Raw genomic sequence first — 15120 nt, forward strand, 5'->3', positions numbered from 1 at the left:
AATCAAGCTTGAAGTCATGACCGCCAAGGAGACTGCTTATGTCTTATAAGATTAATATAGAAAAAGGAGTTACATTTTGGTCTGTTCTCACCCAAAACTAATTTGATCACTTCAGAAGATTTGGGTTAATCCACTGGAGTTGTGTGGATAATTTTATGCTGCCTTTGTGATTTTTTGAACTACAAAGGCCTGATCACCATTCACTTGGCCATACAATGTGCCATATAGAGCTGAAATATTCTTCTAAAAATCTTCATTTTTATTCTGCAGAAGGAAGAAATTCATACACATCTGGGATGACATGAGGGTGAGGAAATGATGAGAGAATTTTCATTTTTGGTGAACTATCCCTTTAAGAGTTTGTTTACAACATATCTGAATAAATACACTTAATTACTTTTTCTGATGTATGATCTCTGTATAATTCTGCTGATGTTGTGAGATAATATGACAACATTTTTGTTGCTCAAAATATAATTTTGCGCATGTTGAACTATGGCACAGATACTGTATAATCCCATTTTTCTGTGGCACAACAGAGGCTTTGTGTGCAGTACTTAGGGAAAGTGTTTATGAAGGACTCACACATGCGCACTCAGACTGCTATGATAATTCTGTTTTATGTAAACCAACAGAGATACACTCAAGACTGTTTTAAAAGTGAGATTAGTAGCTTGACCATGAGTTCCCTCTCGAGAGGTCTCTCCTATTGCGTAAGTAGCTTACGCTATGGGAAAACTCCGTTTCTCGAGAAATATTGAAGTCTTTATGTAAAACGCATTGCAGCAGCGAGGCAGCTCGGTCATTGGCTGTGCTGCGGCAACTTGCTTGAACCAATGACGGGGCGACTCTGAACGCTCACGCTCACGCTCGCGCTCAGAGCCCGCCAAGACGGGCGTGGCTTAGGGCTATATATTAGGCGCCCCGTCATGAGAGTTCTTTAGATTTAATCTCCTTCAGCAAAGACCTTCTCTTTGCTGGATCCTCCAGATTGTTGGAGTCTTTCGCCCGCCGTCGAAAAGCCTACAGCAGGACCGCTAAGAGGACGCCGGCGCCTTCAGCCGCCTTCGAAGCCTTCTGCTACGCCATCCGGCGCGCGATCGCTATATCATTTTACTGCAAGCTCGCCTCTGCGACGCTTTTTTGATTAAGTAAAAGAGCAATTTTCAAGGCGTTGTTGCAAATGCCTTCAGCCTGCGCCTCGTGCAGAGGCCCTCTTCCTGACGGGGATCGTCACATCATTTGCACTCGCTGCCTGGGACCGGACCACGCAGAAGCTGCTCTCATTCAGGGCGGATGCCCCGAATGTGACTCCCTGGGCCTCGCCGAGCTGCGCGCTCGCTTTGCCGCTTTTGCCGCAAACGAGCCTGCTTCCACCGTGCTGCCACCCCCTCTGTTCGAGCCACGCAAGAAAAAGCGCCGCTCACAGAGGCTGCCAGAGCACGTAGACTTCAGTGATGTCACGCCGGCTCAGTCCCCACGTGCTTCACCGCTACCAGAGATCTCCCCGCCGCCAGTCCATTTCACGAAGGCGGACCAGCACTCCTCCAACAGAGCGGTGGGTCTCGTCTCGTTCGGCGCGTCAGGGGACGACGATGAAAAAGATGACAGCCTCTCTATTGACGCTGCATCCGACGACTGGCCGGGCTCGGCTTTCGACCCTGCGCCATCGACATCAGCGGACACGAGCACAGGCACCAGCATGGACTCTGAGATCGTCCGCATCCTGTCCAAGGCTGTGGAAGACCTCGGGCTCGACTGGTCTTTTCCGGAAGAACCCGCCCGCAGCCGGCTGGACGAGTGGTTCCTGCAGGGGCGCCGGCAGCCCCTCGACAGAGACCCTCTCCTTTCTTCCCCGAAGTTCACGACGAACTCACGAAGTCGTGGAAAGCCCCGCATTCTGCTCGCCTGAAGCCTTCTTTTTCTTCCTCGCTCTCCTCAGTGGACGCCGCGAGAGAAAGAGGCTATGAGGGAACTCCGCCCCTCGAGGAGGCTGTGGCCAACCATCTGTGCCCACCCTCCACCGCTGGATGGAAAGCCAAAGCTTCTCATCCCTCGAAGCCCATCCCGCTTCATTCAATGGCGGTTTTACAAGTTTATCAGGCCAAACTTCTCCGCACCATGGACGAGTCTGGACCTGAACCTGAGGCTTTCAAGGACCTGCGCAGCGCCACTGACGTAGCCCTGCGAGCCACGAAGGCCACCGCCCAATCCATCGGCCGGGCCATGGCTAACTTGACTGTCCTTGAGCGCCATCTGTGGCTGATGCTAACGGAGATGAAGGACGCGGATAAGGCGCCATTCCTTGACGTGCCTATCACTCCAAGCGGACTGTTCGGACCGGCGGTAAAAGAATTCGCTGAACGCTTTACTGAGGCCCGGAAGGATTCGCAGGCTATGCGTCACTTCCTGCCCAAGCGCTCCAGCTCGTCTCACCAGAGACCGCCTCAGCAGCAGCAGCGAGCCAGGGCGGTGACTCCCGTCTCCCAGCCAAAGAGCAGACCTGAAACGGACGCTCGACGCCGCTCGCATTCCGCTGGCCGAAGAAAGCCGCCTGAGCAACGAGGTCCTTGGCCCAAGATGCACCCCTACACACAAACACTGTATGCATAGCCAAAAAAACCCCGCGCGAGTGGAAGACTTTATGAAAGTGATGCGCGTGCCTACTACAGTATATGCACCCCCACCCATAAGCGCTGCCCATACAGTTTCAAACAGCTCTCTGTCTCATGCCGCAAGCATCACAGATGCGATGCATGAGCCAAGAGACTCCCCGCTAAGAGCGGGAAGCTTTATGAATGTGGCGCGCGTGCCTATTACGATGTATGCACCCCCACCCGAAAACTCTGTCCATACAGTTTCAAGCATTTCTCCGACTCATGCTGCAAGCATTTCGAAGATAGCGCGCGTGCCTGTACTCTCACACGCACCCCTGCACTCGGCATTCAACACGGCTGCTCAGCGCGCACCTGCTCCTCTGAAAGCTGTAAACTCAGTGTTAGCACAAGGCAATTTGCCGGTGGGGCCCATACGTCACTGCTACACGCCCCCAGCCGACATTCAGCCCATATCTGTGCGAGCAAAAGCCTGGGAAAAAATCCCCGACATGCCGAAATGGGTTTTGAACATAATAAAACACGGTTACTCACTTCAATTCGCTCGCGAGACCACCCCGCTTTTCAGCGGTGGTCGAGACGAAAGTGAGGAAAGATGTGTCACATGTTCTACGCACCGAGGTGCTCAAACTGATAGAGAAGGGCTTATAGAAACTGTTCCTCCCTCTATGAGCTAGGCGGGTTTTACAGCCGCTATTTTCTCGTCCCGAAAAAGGACGGTGGCCTCCGCCCCATCCTAGATCTCAGACATCTGAACAAAGCTTTAATGATTCGCTCGTTGAGAATGTTAACAACCAAACATATCCTCGCGCAAGTTCACCCCGGGGATTGGTTTCTATCAGTGGATTTGAAAGACGCTTACTTTCACATTCAGATAGCGCCTCATCACAGGCCTTTTCTGAGATTCGCTTTGAGGGACAGTCATACCAGTACACAGTACTACCATTCGGCCTATCATTGGCCCCCCGTACATTCATGAAATGTATGGACGCGGAACTTTCCCCCCTGAGACAGCGGGGAGTGCGAATACTGAATTACCTCGACGATTGGCTAATCATAGCACAATCAGAGGGTCAGTTAACAATGCACAGATCTTGGATTATCAGCCATCTAGAATGCCTGGGTCTGAGAATCAATTTTGCAAAGAGCGTGCTATCCCCCAGCCAGAATATCTCTTTTCTGGGAATAGTGCTAGACTCAGTGCAGATGACAGCGCGCCTCTCATCAGAGCTCGGGCTCTCTATTCGACGCCTTGCAACATCATTCAGAACGGGCATGCGCGCCCCCGTCAAACGATTTCAAAGAATGCTCGGTCTCATGGCCTCCGCATCAGCTGTACTCCAGCTAGGATTGTTGCACATGCTTCCTCTCCAGCGCTGGCTCAAGAGCCGTGTCCCCACTCACGCGTGGCGCTCGGGCCACTTTTTGATCAGAGCGAATCACGGCTGTATAAAAGCCCTGACACCCTGGAAAGCCGTTAACTGGTATCAAACCGGCGTGAGTCTGGGTGTGAATACGCGGAGAAAAATTATCATGACAGATGCCTCCAAAATAGGATGGGGGGCCCTTTACGAGGGCAGGCCTGTCTCCGGCTTTTGGTCAAACCCGGAAAAGCACCTACATATAAACTGTCTGGAAATGAAAGCGGTTTCCTTGGCTCTCAGAGCCCTGCTTCCGTACCTGAAAAACGAACACGTCCTGGTCCGAACGGACAACATGACGGTAGTTTCGTATATAAATTGCCAGGGTGGACTCAGGTCGAGCTCCCTGCACTCTATGGCCAGGGAGCTCATCTTATGGTCACAGCACCACCTGCGCTCGCTGAGAGCAGCGCATGTGCCAGGCGCCCTGAACCAGGGAGCGGACATGCTGTCCAGAGACAAGGTTCTCCCAGGAGAATGGTCTCTCCACCCCTGACGGTTCAGTGGTTATGGCAAACCTTTGGCGAGGCAGAGGTCGACCTCTTAGCCTCCAGGGAAAATGCGACTGCCCCTTTTCTTCTCAAAGAGCACGGACGCGCTCGCCCAAATCTGGCCGAGCCGCCCCTTGTATGCTTTTCCCCCGATCGCGATGCTACCTCAGGTCATCAGTCGGATCAGGGAAGTGAAATGTGCAGTGCTCCTGGTACCCCCACTCTCGAAAAACCAGACGTGGTTTCCAGAACTGATGCAGATGATGCAATCTGCCCCATGGCCGATTCCGTTGAGGCTTGACCTCCTCAGGCAGGCCAACGGGATGATTCTTCATCCCCACCCCGATCTGTGGGCCCTCCATGCATGGCCCCTCAACGGGTTCCCGAGAACCTCCCCAGTGGAGTTTTGAGAACCATCACTGAGGCGCTGAGCCTCTACGAGGCTTTATATGCCCAAAAGTGGAAAGTGTTCAGTGACTGGTGTGATACCAAGAGCTTGAACCCCAAATCGTACGAGATACCAAGTGTACTCGCCTTCTTGCAAGAGCTGCTGGAGGCTGGCCGCACACCCTCCACGCTCAAAGTCTATGTGGCTGCCATAGCGGCGTCACACAATCCTGACAAGGGACGCTCATTAGGGAAAAACGACCTAATCATTCGTTTCCTAAGAGGCGCTAGGAGGATGAACCCTCCTCGCCCCCCCTCGGTGCCGATCTGGGACCTGGCCACGGTCCTGGACATACTCAAGAGTGCCCCGTTCGAACCTCTCCGAACCGTGCACCTTAAACCGCTCGCCTCAGTCAAGAGAGTGGGCGACCTGCACGCGCTGTCATCAAGCGCTGCTTGCCTGGAATTTGGACCTAACGACTGCAGAGTTGTCCTTAGGCCAAAGCACGGGTATATTCCTAAAGTGCTCTCTACACCCTTCAGAGTACAGGTTATATCTCTGGCAGCGCTATCGTCTCCAGCAGACGAAAGCGACGCTAATTTACTCTGCCCGGTCAGGGCGCTCAGAGTATATTTGGAACGTTCTGCCCCGTTCAGACAGACGGAACAATTATTTGTATGCTTTGGCGGCCGCACTAAATGTCTCGCAGTTTCAAAGCAAAGAATATCAGCTGGATAGTGGATGCTATAGGCTGGCTTATGAAGCCAAGGGCCTTCAATGAACCTTAGGCATCAGAGCTCACTCTACGAGGAGCATGGCCTCCTCGGTGCGTGGTCGAGTGGGATACCCATTGAAGATATTTGTGCGGCGGCAGGCTGGGCCTCGCCTTCGACATTTATCAGGTTTTATAACCTACAGGTCCCCTCATTGCATTCCAACATTCTATCAGCCTGACTATAGAATGGACTAGGGTATGTATATGCTGAGCATTATCTCCTCCCTTATAAGGTTTGTCTCTGACTGACTTAGAGGATTTTTCATGCATATCAGTACATAGAAAAATCAGTACATAAGATATGTGCTTGTGGTTTTACAACGAGCGCCCCACCATAGACCACCTTGGGGCAAAGGCGCTCTGTATTACTCCATTATATAGCTCGCCGTTGGCCGGCTTGTTGAATAATCACTTTGCTTTAAGGCTCAGGCATCTGCCTCTGGCTTTATAGAGCGAAGTCAGCACGCACGGCATTTTGCATGGTGTTCCCATAGCGTAAGCTACTTACGCAATAGGAGAGACCTCTCGAGAGGGAACGACTCGGTTACTAACGTAACCTCGGTTCCCTGAGAGGAGGGAACGAGTATTGCGTAAGCTGCCGTGCTTGTGCTTGGTCAGTTCAGCTTCAGTCGATTGAACCTAAAGAACTCTCATGACGGCGCCTAATATATAGCCCTAAGCCACGCTCGTCTTGGCGGGCTCTGAGTGCTGAGTGGCAGCGCCCATTGGTCGCTGCGTTCAGAGTCGCCCGTCATTGGTTCGAGCAAGTTGCCGCAGCACAGCCAATGACCGAGCTGCCTCGCTCATTGCTGTCTGCTGTGCAGCTGCAATGCGTTTTACATAAAGACTTCAATATTTCTCGAGAAACGGAGTTTTCCCATAGCGTAAGCTACTTACGCAATACTCGTTCCCTCCTCTCAGGGAACCGAGGTTACGTTAGTAACCGAGTCGTTTCCTCTGGTTTTATAGGCTTATCACACTGGCTATAAAGAGATTTTTCTTCAAACATGGTCAAAGTACTGCAAAGTGATTTGACATTGAACAAAAGGGCAGTTAATCATTAAAGGGATAGTCCGTCAAATGAAAATTGTCTAATCATTTGCTCACCCTTATGCCATGCCAGATTTACAGAAGAAGAATTTTAGAAGTATATCTCAACTCTGTAGGTCCTCACAATGCAAGTGAATGGTGATCAGAACTCAGAAGGTCCAAAAAGGAAATAAAATCAGCATAAAAGTAATCTTCTGAAGCAATATGCAATAAGGTATAGGTGAGAATCAGATCAATATTTAAGACCTTTTTACTTTCATTCTCTACTTTTACCAGCCCCAACCAGTAGATGAATTAATGTGAATGCGAAAGTGTAGATTTACAGTTAAAAAGTACTTAAGTATTGATGGTTTCTCACCTACACCTATCATATTGCTTCAGAAGATATGGATTTAACAACTTAAGTCATATGGACTACTTTTATACTGCCTTTATGAGATTTTTGGACCTTCTGAGTTCTGGGTCACAATTCACTTGAATTATAAGGACCAATAGAGCTGAATTATTCTTCTAAAAATCTTTGTGATTTTGAGAATAAAGTGTCATACACATCTGTGATGGCATGAGGGTGAGTAAATGAAGAGACCATTTTCATTTTGGGGTGAACTATGACTTTAAAACGAAATCAAATCTGCAGTAATACGGAAAAACTGGTTCCTTAACACCGAAAATGTTTATGTTTTTTTTTTTTTTTTAACTATCTGATCACGAATTCTGCCAGAATGCTCTTTGTTTTCAGGGCTTATGCAAGTTATGTAACAAAACCTAGAAGCTGTAGAGCAAATAAACCAAACTAGGTGACAAAATTCAGCTCAAATTCACACCAAGTGCAGGAAAAAATGGGTCAGAAAAGAGAAGAGGATAGGCACAGACAGGAGGGGGGGACCAAACATAACGCATTTGCTTGTCAATACAGTGACACAAATATTGTTGTATACTTTGTTTAGAGGTCTGAATTCTCAGCAGGTGTTCGTGTCCCTCCATTGACGTCAGTATTTAACCCGTTTCAGGAAACACATGATTGGCATCCTCAACGAGCTTCACCGTCTCGCATTTCAGGCCGAGCATCGACAGATAACAGCGAAGGAAACAATGGTGTAAGTTTTACGCTATTAAAATATCGTGTAAATAAATATCGCAGTTTTGCGACAAAAGGAAACGTGCTTGTTGTCGGCTAGTCGGTTAGCTGCATATTTAGCGACCGGATAATGACGAAATCCGTCATTACTTTGTGTTTATAAATGTTAATATGTTTATTTTATGTTCTAGCGTTAAATCGTGAATGTTAAATAGCTTGGATATGGAAAATCTGCTTTATTTTGTGTTACTGAGCGAATGTTGAATCGTCATATTACTAGTTAGCCGCGATTAGCTTGAGCCGTTTTTAACAGATTCAAATATAAGACAATGTTTATTAATTTACTTATTTATTTTTTTAAATCACTATGAACATGAAACTCATCTCAGCTGGTTTATATTTGAATGGTAGGCCTAAGTGAACGATCAGGTTTGCATGTATATGATCTTTTAATTAGGTTAAAGGTACAGACTCGTCACCATTTCAGTATATAATCTATATGATTCATTTAAAGTATTTGAGGTTGAGAATGGGATGCTTATTAAATGTAAGTCACTATTTTCAACTGAAATTGCATTATTTTCTTTTTTAACAATTGCACATGTAAGTCTTGGAAATATGAGTCATTTCTTGTTATTCTAGTTTGATAAGAAAATATGAGGGGGAGGAGTCACGGCTTGTTTTTGTGCTAAACCTGAATTACAAGCCCTTATCTCATTCTGACAAATCAACTGTCTTTACATTTTCTTATTTTTCTTCCTCCTTTCTAGTGATGCATCTATGTGAAGGACCATGCATGCCAGCAGTTTGTCTTTGGCTGCTTGCAGATAAGCCGTGAATGTAATATGAGCACCGGTGGAGAATGAAATCTCATTAAGGGGGTTGTTACAGAAAGCCAGAGAAAATGAACCAGGTGAACGGATACGTGATCATTTATTTATTGTCCGTGATCAGTTTCTGTGCCGCAGGGATCTTTAACGTCTCTGCGGTGGATGGAGATGCCACTGAGAATGGGACTGTGCCAGATGGTGGCGGCTCAGTTCCTGTGGTGCTCACCAAAATAGGCCAGATCATAGCCCGGGAGGGAAACTGTGCTTTCATTGACTGTAATGTCACTGGTGACCCTTTTCCGAATGTCCAGTGGTTCAATTCACACGGTCATCTGCTTGATACAAAGAAAAGTGGTAAGTTTACCATTAAACACCTTAAAATACACTGTTTAAATGAATAGTTCACCAAAATGGAAAATTCTCATTTATTTGCTTTCATGCCATCCCAAGAACATGTCAGTAGGCCTACTATAGATTCCATACAATGCAATTAAAAGCTCAAAAAGTACATAAAGGCAGCATAAAAGTAATCGTACAACTCCAGAGGTTAAATTCAAGTTTTCAGAAGCCATACGATAGGTGTGGGTGAGAAACAGATCATTATTTAAGTCCTTTTTCACTATGAAATCTCCTCAGTGAGCAGAAGGTGGTGATATAATCAAAGAATGCGAATCAGCAAAAACAACAGAAGAGCTCTTAGGAGAGAAGACAGCTTAGGAGGGCTGTTTGAAAGTACATTTATAGACGTGTACATAAATGTCCACATACATATGGGAAGAGAAAGGAACAAATGACCGTGTATGAATAAAAAGAGAATAAATGGATCCAAAAAAAGCTGATAGACAACAACAGTGTTTACATGCAAAGCATAATCGACAGGCCTGGATTTTTGTTGATATTTGGTATGCCTTTATTATGCAGGGTTTATAATAAGCATATCATTTTACACATAAATGCACTCAATGTTTTACTTGTTTTAAGAATGGCCGCAATAGATGTTTTCCATTGTTGTGGTTACTACAGCTCAAGGAAGATTTGAGATTATATAATTCATAGTGTAGTGATTTGAGAACAGTGGGCTGTTTATATAAAGCGTGACTTGATAATCCCAGCTGTAACGTTTTCATAATACACTCTGAGTCCCTGCATTTGCGTGACATTTGTAGAATTACTGATGGTGTGTGAGCGTGTTGCTTAGTACCTGGAAAAAATATTAACACTGAAGAGAGGTAGAAACAACATTTAGAGGTGTTAACATGCCAGGTCTTTGTTCATTTGAGCGTGTATAGAAAATTGGAGGTGTGTTCTGCATCTTAAAGCATTTGCAACACAAAAGAATTAGTGCAAAGGCCATTTAATGTGCTTCATCTTGCACTGAAGATATAAGCAGAATGCCACTCTAGGCTCAGATTTATACTCTCCGTATTTGAGGTTAGACTAAATCTAATCTGTCACCATTGAGCTGAGCTTGCGGATGTTAGTTATTAGTCTTATCGGCTTACTGTTACTGTGCAAAGATCAACTGCATTTTACTTTACATGCATAATTGATTGCTGAATTGTTGTGTATGTCAGAATAAATGGACTCTGTTTGCATCCAATAAGTAATGTCTTGGCAAATGATGCCAGAAATTGTGTTATGTTGTAAATTCCTCTTAGCACTTACCACACAAATGGGTTGTGTTCAGTGTATGCAAGTGTCCATGAACCAGGTGGAATTTGAGGATCAAGGATCAGTTCACCCTGTTTCTACGTTGATAAGTAAAAAAAAAACTGACCTTGGAATAGTGCTCTTTATGTATATATTTTTTATTTTTTTTGCCAATCGATTAATCTTAATGTCATCACTCGCAGTGCCTTTGGCTAAAAGGAATAGTTCACCCTAAAATAAAAATGTTCTCTGTTTTCTTCCTCTCCTCAGTCAGGCGTGAGCTGCAGTGCTGCTCTTGTGCGCCATATTTAGTTTCTTATGATCTCATGTTATGTTAAATAAATTTTTAACGACAACATCGACTAATTGTTTCAGCCCCAGTCAAAAGTTGTGTTGTCATGATACCAAAATTTCTGTAATCAGTACCGATACAACAATTCGATACCTGAGCAAAAATATGCTAATATGGTAATATGCTATTGAACACACCCCTATAGCCTATTTTAAATTACATTTCAATGTAAATAATGGATTAAATCAGACCAGGCTACTTTTTTTCCAGTCTTTAACTGTCCAGTTTTGGTGAGCCTGTGCCAACTGCAGCCTCAGCTTTCTCTTTTTGGCTGACAGAAGTGAAACCCAACGTGGTCTTCTGCTGTTGTATCACATCCACCTCAAGGTTCGACGTATTGTGCATTCTGAGATGCTATTTTGCAATTGTACAGAGGGGGTTATCGGAGTTACCATAGCCTTTGTCAGCTCGAACCAGTCTGGCCATTCCCCTTTGACCTTTCTCATCAACTAGGTGTTTTCATCCACAGAACTGCCGCTCACTGGATGTTTTTTGTTTTTGGCACCATTCAGAGTAAACTCTAGAGACTGTTGTGCGTGAAAATCACAGGAGATCAGCAGTTACAGAAATTCTCAAACCAGTCCGTTTGGCACCAATAATCATGCCACGGTCCAAATCACTGCGATTTGTATAATAAATTTGTTTCCCTATTCTGATGGTTGATGTGAACATTAACTGAAGCTCCTGAACCGTATATGCTTGATTTTATGCATTGCACTCAGTGTAGTTAACACTGTTACTGTATAATTTACAGCATTATCTGAGAGAGAACATATGTAAGCAAAATGGACATTATAACTTAAAATATACCCAAATGAATCGGAATCTAATCAAGAGCATGTGAATCGAATCAGGAAATCTGTATCAATTCCCAGACCCAGTCAATGTCACTATATCCAGTTGAAATGTGTGCAGGTTACTGTGTGAACAAATTTGGGCATTTTAGCTAAAATCAGGGAGGAAGGAGAGTGATCTTGTAGTTGACTCACCCATCAGTTTTAAAGAGTGTGCACCAACACATCAGAAAACGAGAGACTGTGAGACTTAAGAGTGCACAGATGAGCTTCAGCCTTGTAGTTTGCACTTGGCTTTAGGCATGAAAGTATTCCCAAAATAGCCTAGCCTCTTGTACCTTATTGCTCAACTTGTTGCTTTTCTCTGTCTTTTTTCTACAGATGGTAAATGGTGGATTCTGGAGAATGGTGTCCTCAACATCACCAGCATCACTTTTGCAGACCGTGGTAAATACACCTGTGTAGCCTCCAATGCGTACGGCATGGCAAACTGCACAGTGACACTTCGAGTAGTCTTCACCAATGGAGATATGGGCGTTTATTATATGGTGGTGTGTCTGGTGACTTTTACGATCATAATGATATTGAACATCACTCGACTTTGCATGATGAGCAGCCATCTGAAGAAAACTGAGAAGGCCATCAATGAGTTTTTCCGTACTGAAGGTGCAGAAAAGCTCCAAAAGGCATTTGAAATTGCAAAGCGTATTCCTATTATTACCTCGGCAAAAACACTGGAGCTGGCCAAGGTCACCCAATTCAAGACCATGGAGTTTGCACGCTATATCGAGGAGTTGGCACGAAGCATACCGCTCCCTCCACTAATCATGAACTGCCGTACCTTCATGGAGGAGATTCTCGAGGTCGTCGGGGTCGAGGAAATGAGACACACCTTTGTTCGACAAGCACCTGAGAGTCCTGAAGATACCGTACATGGCGGTGAGGTGAGAGCTGTAACCTCTGGTGATGTTTTCACCATCTTGCAAGAAAGGGAGCGAGAGAGGGATCGGAGTGAGTCGCCCGTCGTGGATTCGGACGACGTGTCACTTCACGAGCAGCCTCAACACATAGCCATTCAGGTTTCGGTTCATACGCCGTTAGCTGCAGCAGGATGCTGCAACATGGAAGCTCCACCTCTCTCTGAAATTGTCTCCTCTTCTCCTCCTCCTCCCCCATTGGCTCAGCTGCCTTTGGAGGTGGAGTCAGATGAGAAGGAAACTAAACCAGAGTCTGAACAAGGGGGTGGTGCAACTCAGAACACCCAAGTTATCTATGAAAGCCATGTGTAATATCCTGAAACCAGGATAATGACACTGCTATGCATTTTCAGGAAAGGACAAAAATATTTAATGTTTTTGCTCTGATTAGAGAAATAGAGGCTTCTTCTATCATTTAAAAAGCAATTCTGTGTATAAGTTCTATTTTCCATGACAATTAATGGTTTGAATCTCACAAACGTCTGGGTCATATTTCTCACAAAAAATAAATAAAATATACATTTTGCACACTGAAAATGAAGCCTATTTTAGGACCATTAAAATGTTTTGCATTGTGACAACATTTTCATTCTAATTAACAATGCGATTTTGGCTGTACTGTAGTAAAAATCAGTCCTATTGAAGGGGGGTTTCCAGCATAACTTTAATTCAAAACCACAAATACTACCAATACTTGCATTCGTACGGTAACACTTAATAGTAAGGCTCTATTTGTTATCATGAACCTACAATGAACAATATACTATATACTCAATATACAATATACCTATCATTTTTACAGTATTTATTAATCCGTTAATGATAGTTAATAAATATACAGTTGTTCATGTTAGTTTATAGTGCATTAACTACTGTTAACTAATACAACTTTTAGTATATTCTGTCCCAGATTGTTAAAGATTAATGTTCATTGTTAAGTCATGTTAATAATGTTTCTAACTGCTATCAAATGGAACCTTGTTGTCAAGTGTTACCAGTTGTACTTCATAAATGTGCTTTACAATGTAAATATCTTCTGTTTTCGCCCTGCATAACTGATGAGAATGAGATTTTTTTTTTTTTTTTTTACATTACAGTAGGCAACTAACCATTGGGGGGGGGGGTATAAATGTGTTTACGTGTCATGAAAATAATGTCACGATGCAATATATCTTATTAATCTCAATAAATTGCCTTCATTTTCAAAAATTAACTGGTAATTTGTAAGAGTCTTTGATAGATTCACCCGAATAAGCTTGTTGAATGTATTTTGGGCAAAGTACTGTATTTTGCCCTTTTATTTTTTTTGTGTAGTAAATTGATGGAAATTAGGGCTATTGATGGATTGGAAAGCTCAGTCTTAAAAGGCTAACATCTTTTTTGGATGTAGTTACAGATTATACATTTCACAAATGAATGAGGAAAAATTACTGATTATACTCCGGCTGAAAATAACCTGTTGTTAGACCCTTTGAGGCTGAAGTGCATTTATATATATATATATATATATATATATATATTTTTTTTTGACACTATTTCAGAGGTGGCATATTTTTTTTTTTCTTTTAAGAATTTCCCTTATAATATGCATGGAAAAATGCATGTTTTCAATGCTGGAAACTTGTTTGTTTAAACTGTCTTTGCCTGTTATTTATTATTTCTTTCACATTGGACAGGTAAACAGCATCGACACTTTATTGAGTAACATAACTTTCAGTTTGAGGTTGAGGCATTTTATTCAGTTGAAATGTTGAATTCCACTGGAGTCCTTCTACTGTTACTGTAATTAATAATTGATAGTATTATTACTTTAATAGTACTACAGTGAGTATTGCATTGTAATATTAAATGCACAGCTGTTTAATTCTTTTTCTTTTTTCATTGTAAGAATAAGATGTTGCTGTGTTTTTGTTTAAACCATTGTAAACCTTTTCGGTTCCAAAACAATTTTTTCAACAACAATTTCTTGATATCAGAAACCCAATAATTATATTTAATATCTTCTAATGTCTTAGACATTCAGGACATACATTTGCTTCCTAACAAGGCACACCTCTTAACCTCTTAGATTCAGTGATAGAGTTCTTCTATGTTGATGATCTTGCTTTCTTTGGTACAGAGTAAATTTCTTAGTTGTTTACTGTACTGGTAAAAATATGGAGATTAAGCACTAGTGCATTCCTTGTCAGGGTGTGTGAGAGAGATTGAGAGAGAGAGAGAGAGATGGCCACGGTGTTCGTCAAATGCAGTTTTTGAGTAGTGAAATAAACGCTGCTGTGTACCAATTTGTTTGTGTGTTTTTTGCATTTGAATGGTTGAATCTCGCAAACTTTTTTTTTTTTTTTTTTTGCATTAGACTAATTCAAGTAGCTAGTGTAAAATTACAGGTTTTTTATTTTATTTAATCCAACAGTAATAATTAGCAAACTAGCACCCACAAGGCATGGTGCTCTAGGGTTGACACCTTCCCTGTAAGGCAATAAAACAAATGTTTGTGTGGATATATCAGATGAGCAGGAATGTATGTGACATCACTCGGGAGATAACAGAATATAAAAATAGTTTTGCAGTGGTAATTTATTTTTATATGAAATACATTAAAAAAAATCAGTATTTGTCAGAAGTTTACATACACATTAGCCAAATACATTTAAACTCAATTTTTCACAATTCCTGACATTTAATTTTAGAAAACATTC

At 43.5% G+C, this 15120-nt stretch overlaps 1 protein-coding gene across 1 annotated transcript; it reads left to right on the plus strand.

Annotated features, from left to right (window-relative positions):
* The first annotated feature begins 7632 nt into the window (after nt 1–7632).
* Nucleotides 7633–14700, plus strand: LOC127648442 (microfibrillar-associated protein 3-like). Its single transcript, XM_052133155.1, has 3 exons — nt 7633–7837; nt 8589–9002; nt 11826–14700. The coding sequence occupies exons 2-3, from the start codon at nt 8723–8725 to the stop codon at nt 12731–12733; spliced, it is 1188 nt and encodes a 395-aa protein (XP_051989115.1). The 5' UTR covers nt 7633–7837; nt 8589–8722; the 3' UTR covers nt 12734–14700.
* The last annotated feature ends 420 nt before the right edge of the window (nt 14701–15120 follow it).

Source organism: Xyrauchen texanus, chromosome 1 (assembly GCF_025860055.1).
Source record: "Xyrauchen texanus isolate HMW12.3.18 chromosome 1, RBS_HiC_50CHRs, whole genome shotgun sequence".
Lineage (NCBI taxonomy): Eukaryota > Metazoa > Chordata > Actinopteri > Cypriniformes > Catostomidae > Xyrauchen > Xyrauchen texanus.

Coding starts and splice junctions, on each gene's coding strand:
- LOC127648442 (XM_052133155.1), top strand. CDS start 8,723: ATGAACCAGGTGAACGGATACGTGATCATTTATTTATTGTCCGTGATC. Junction 9,003..11,825: donor GCTTGATACAAAGAAAAGTG/GTAAGTTTACCA, acceptor TTTTTTCTACAG/ATGGTAAATGGTGGATTCTG.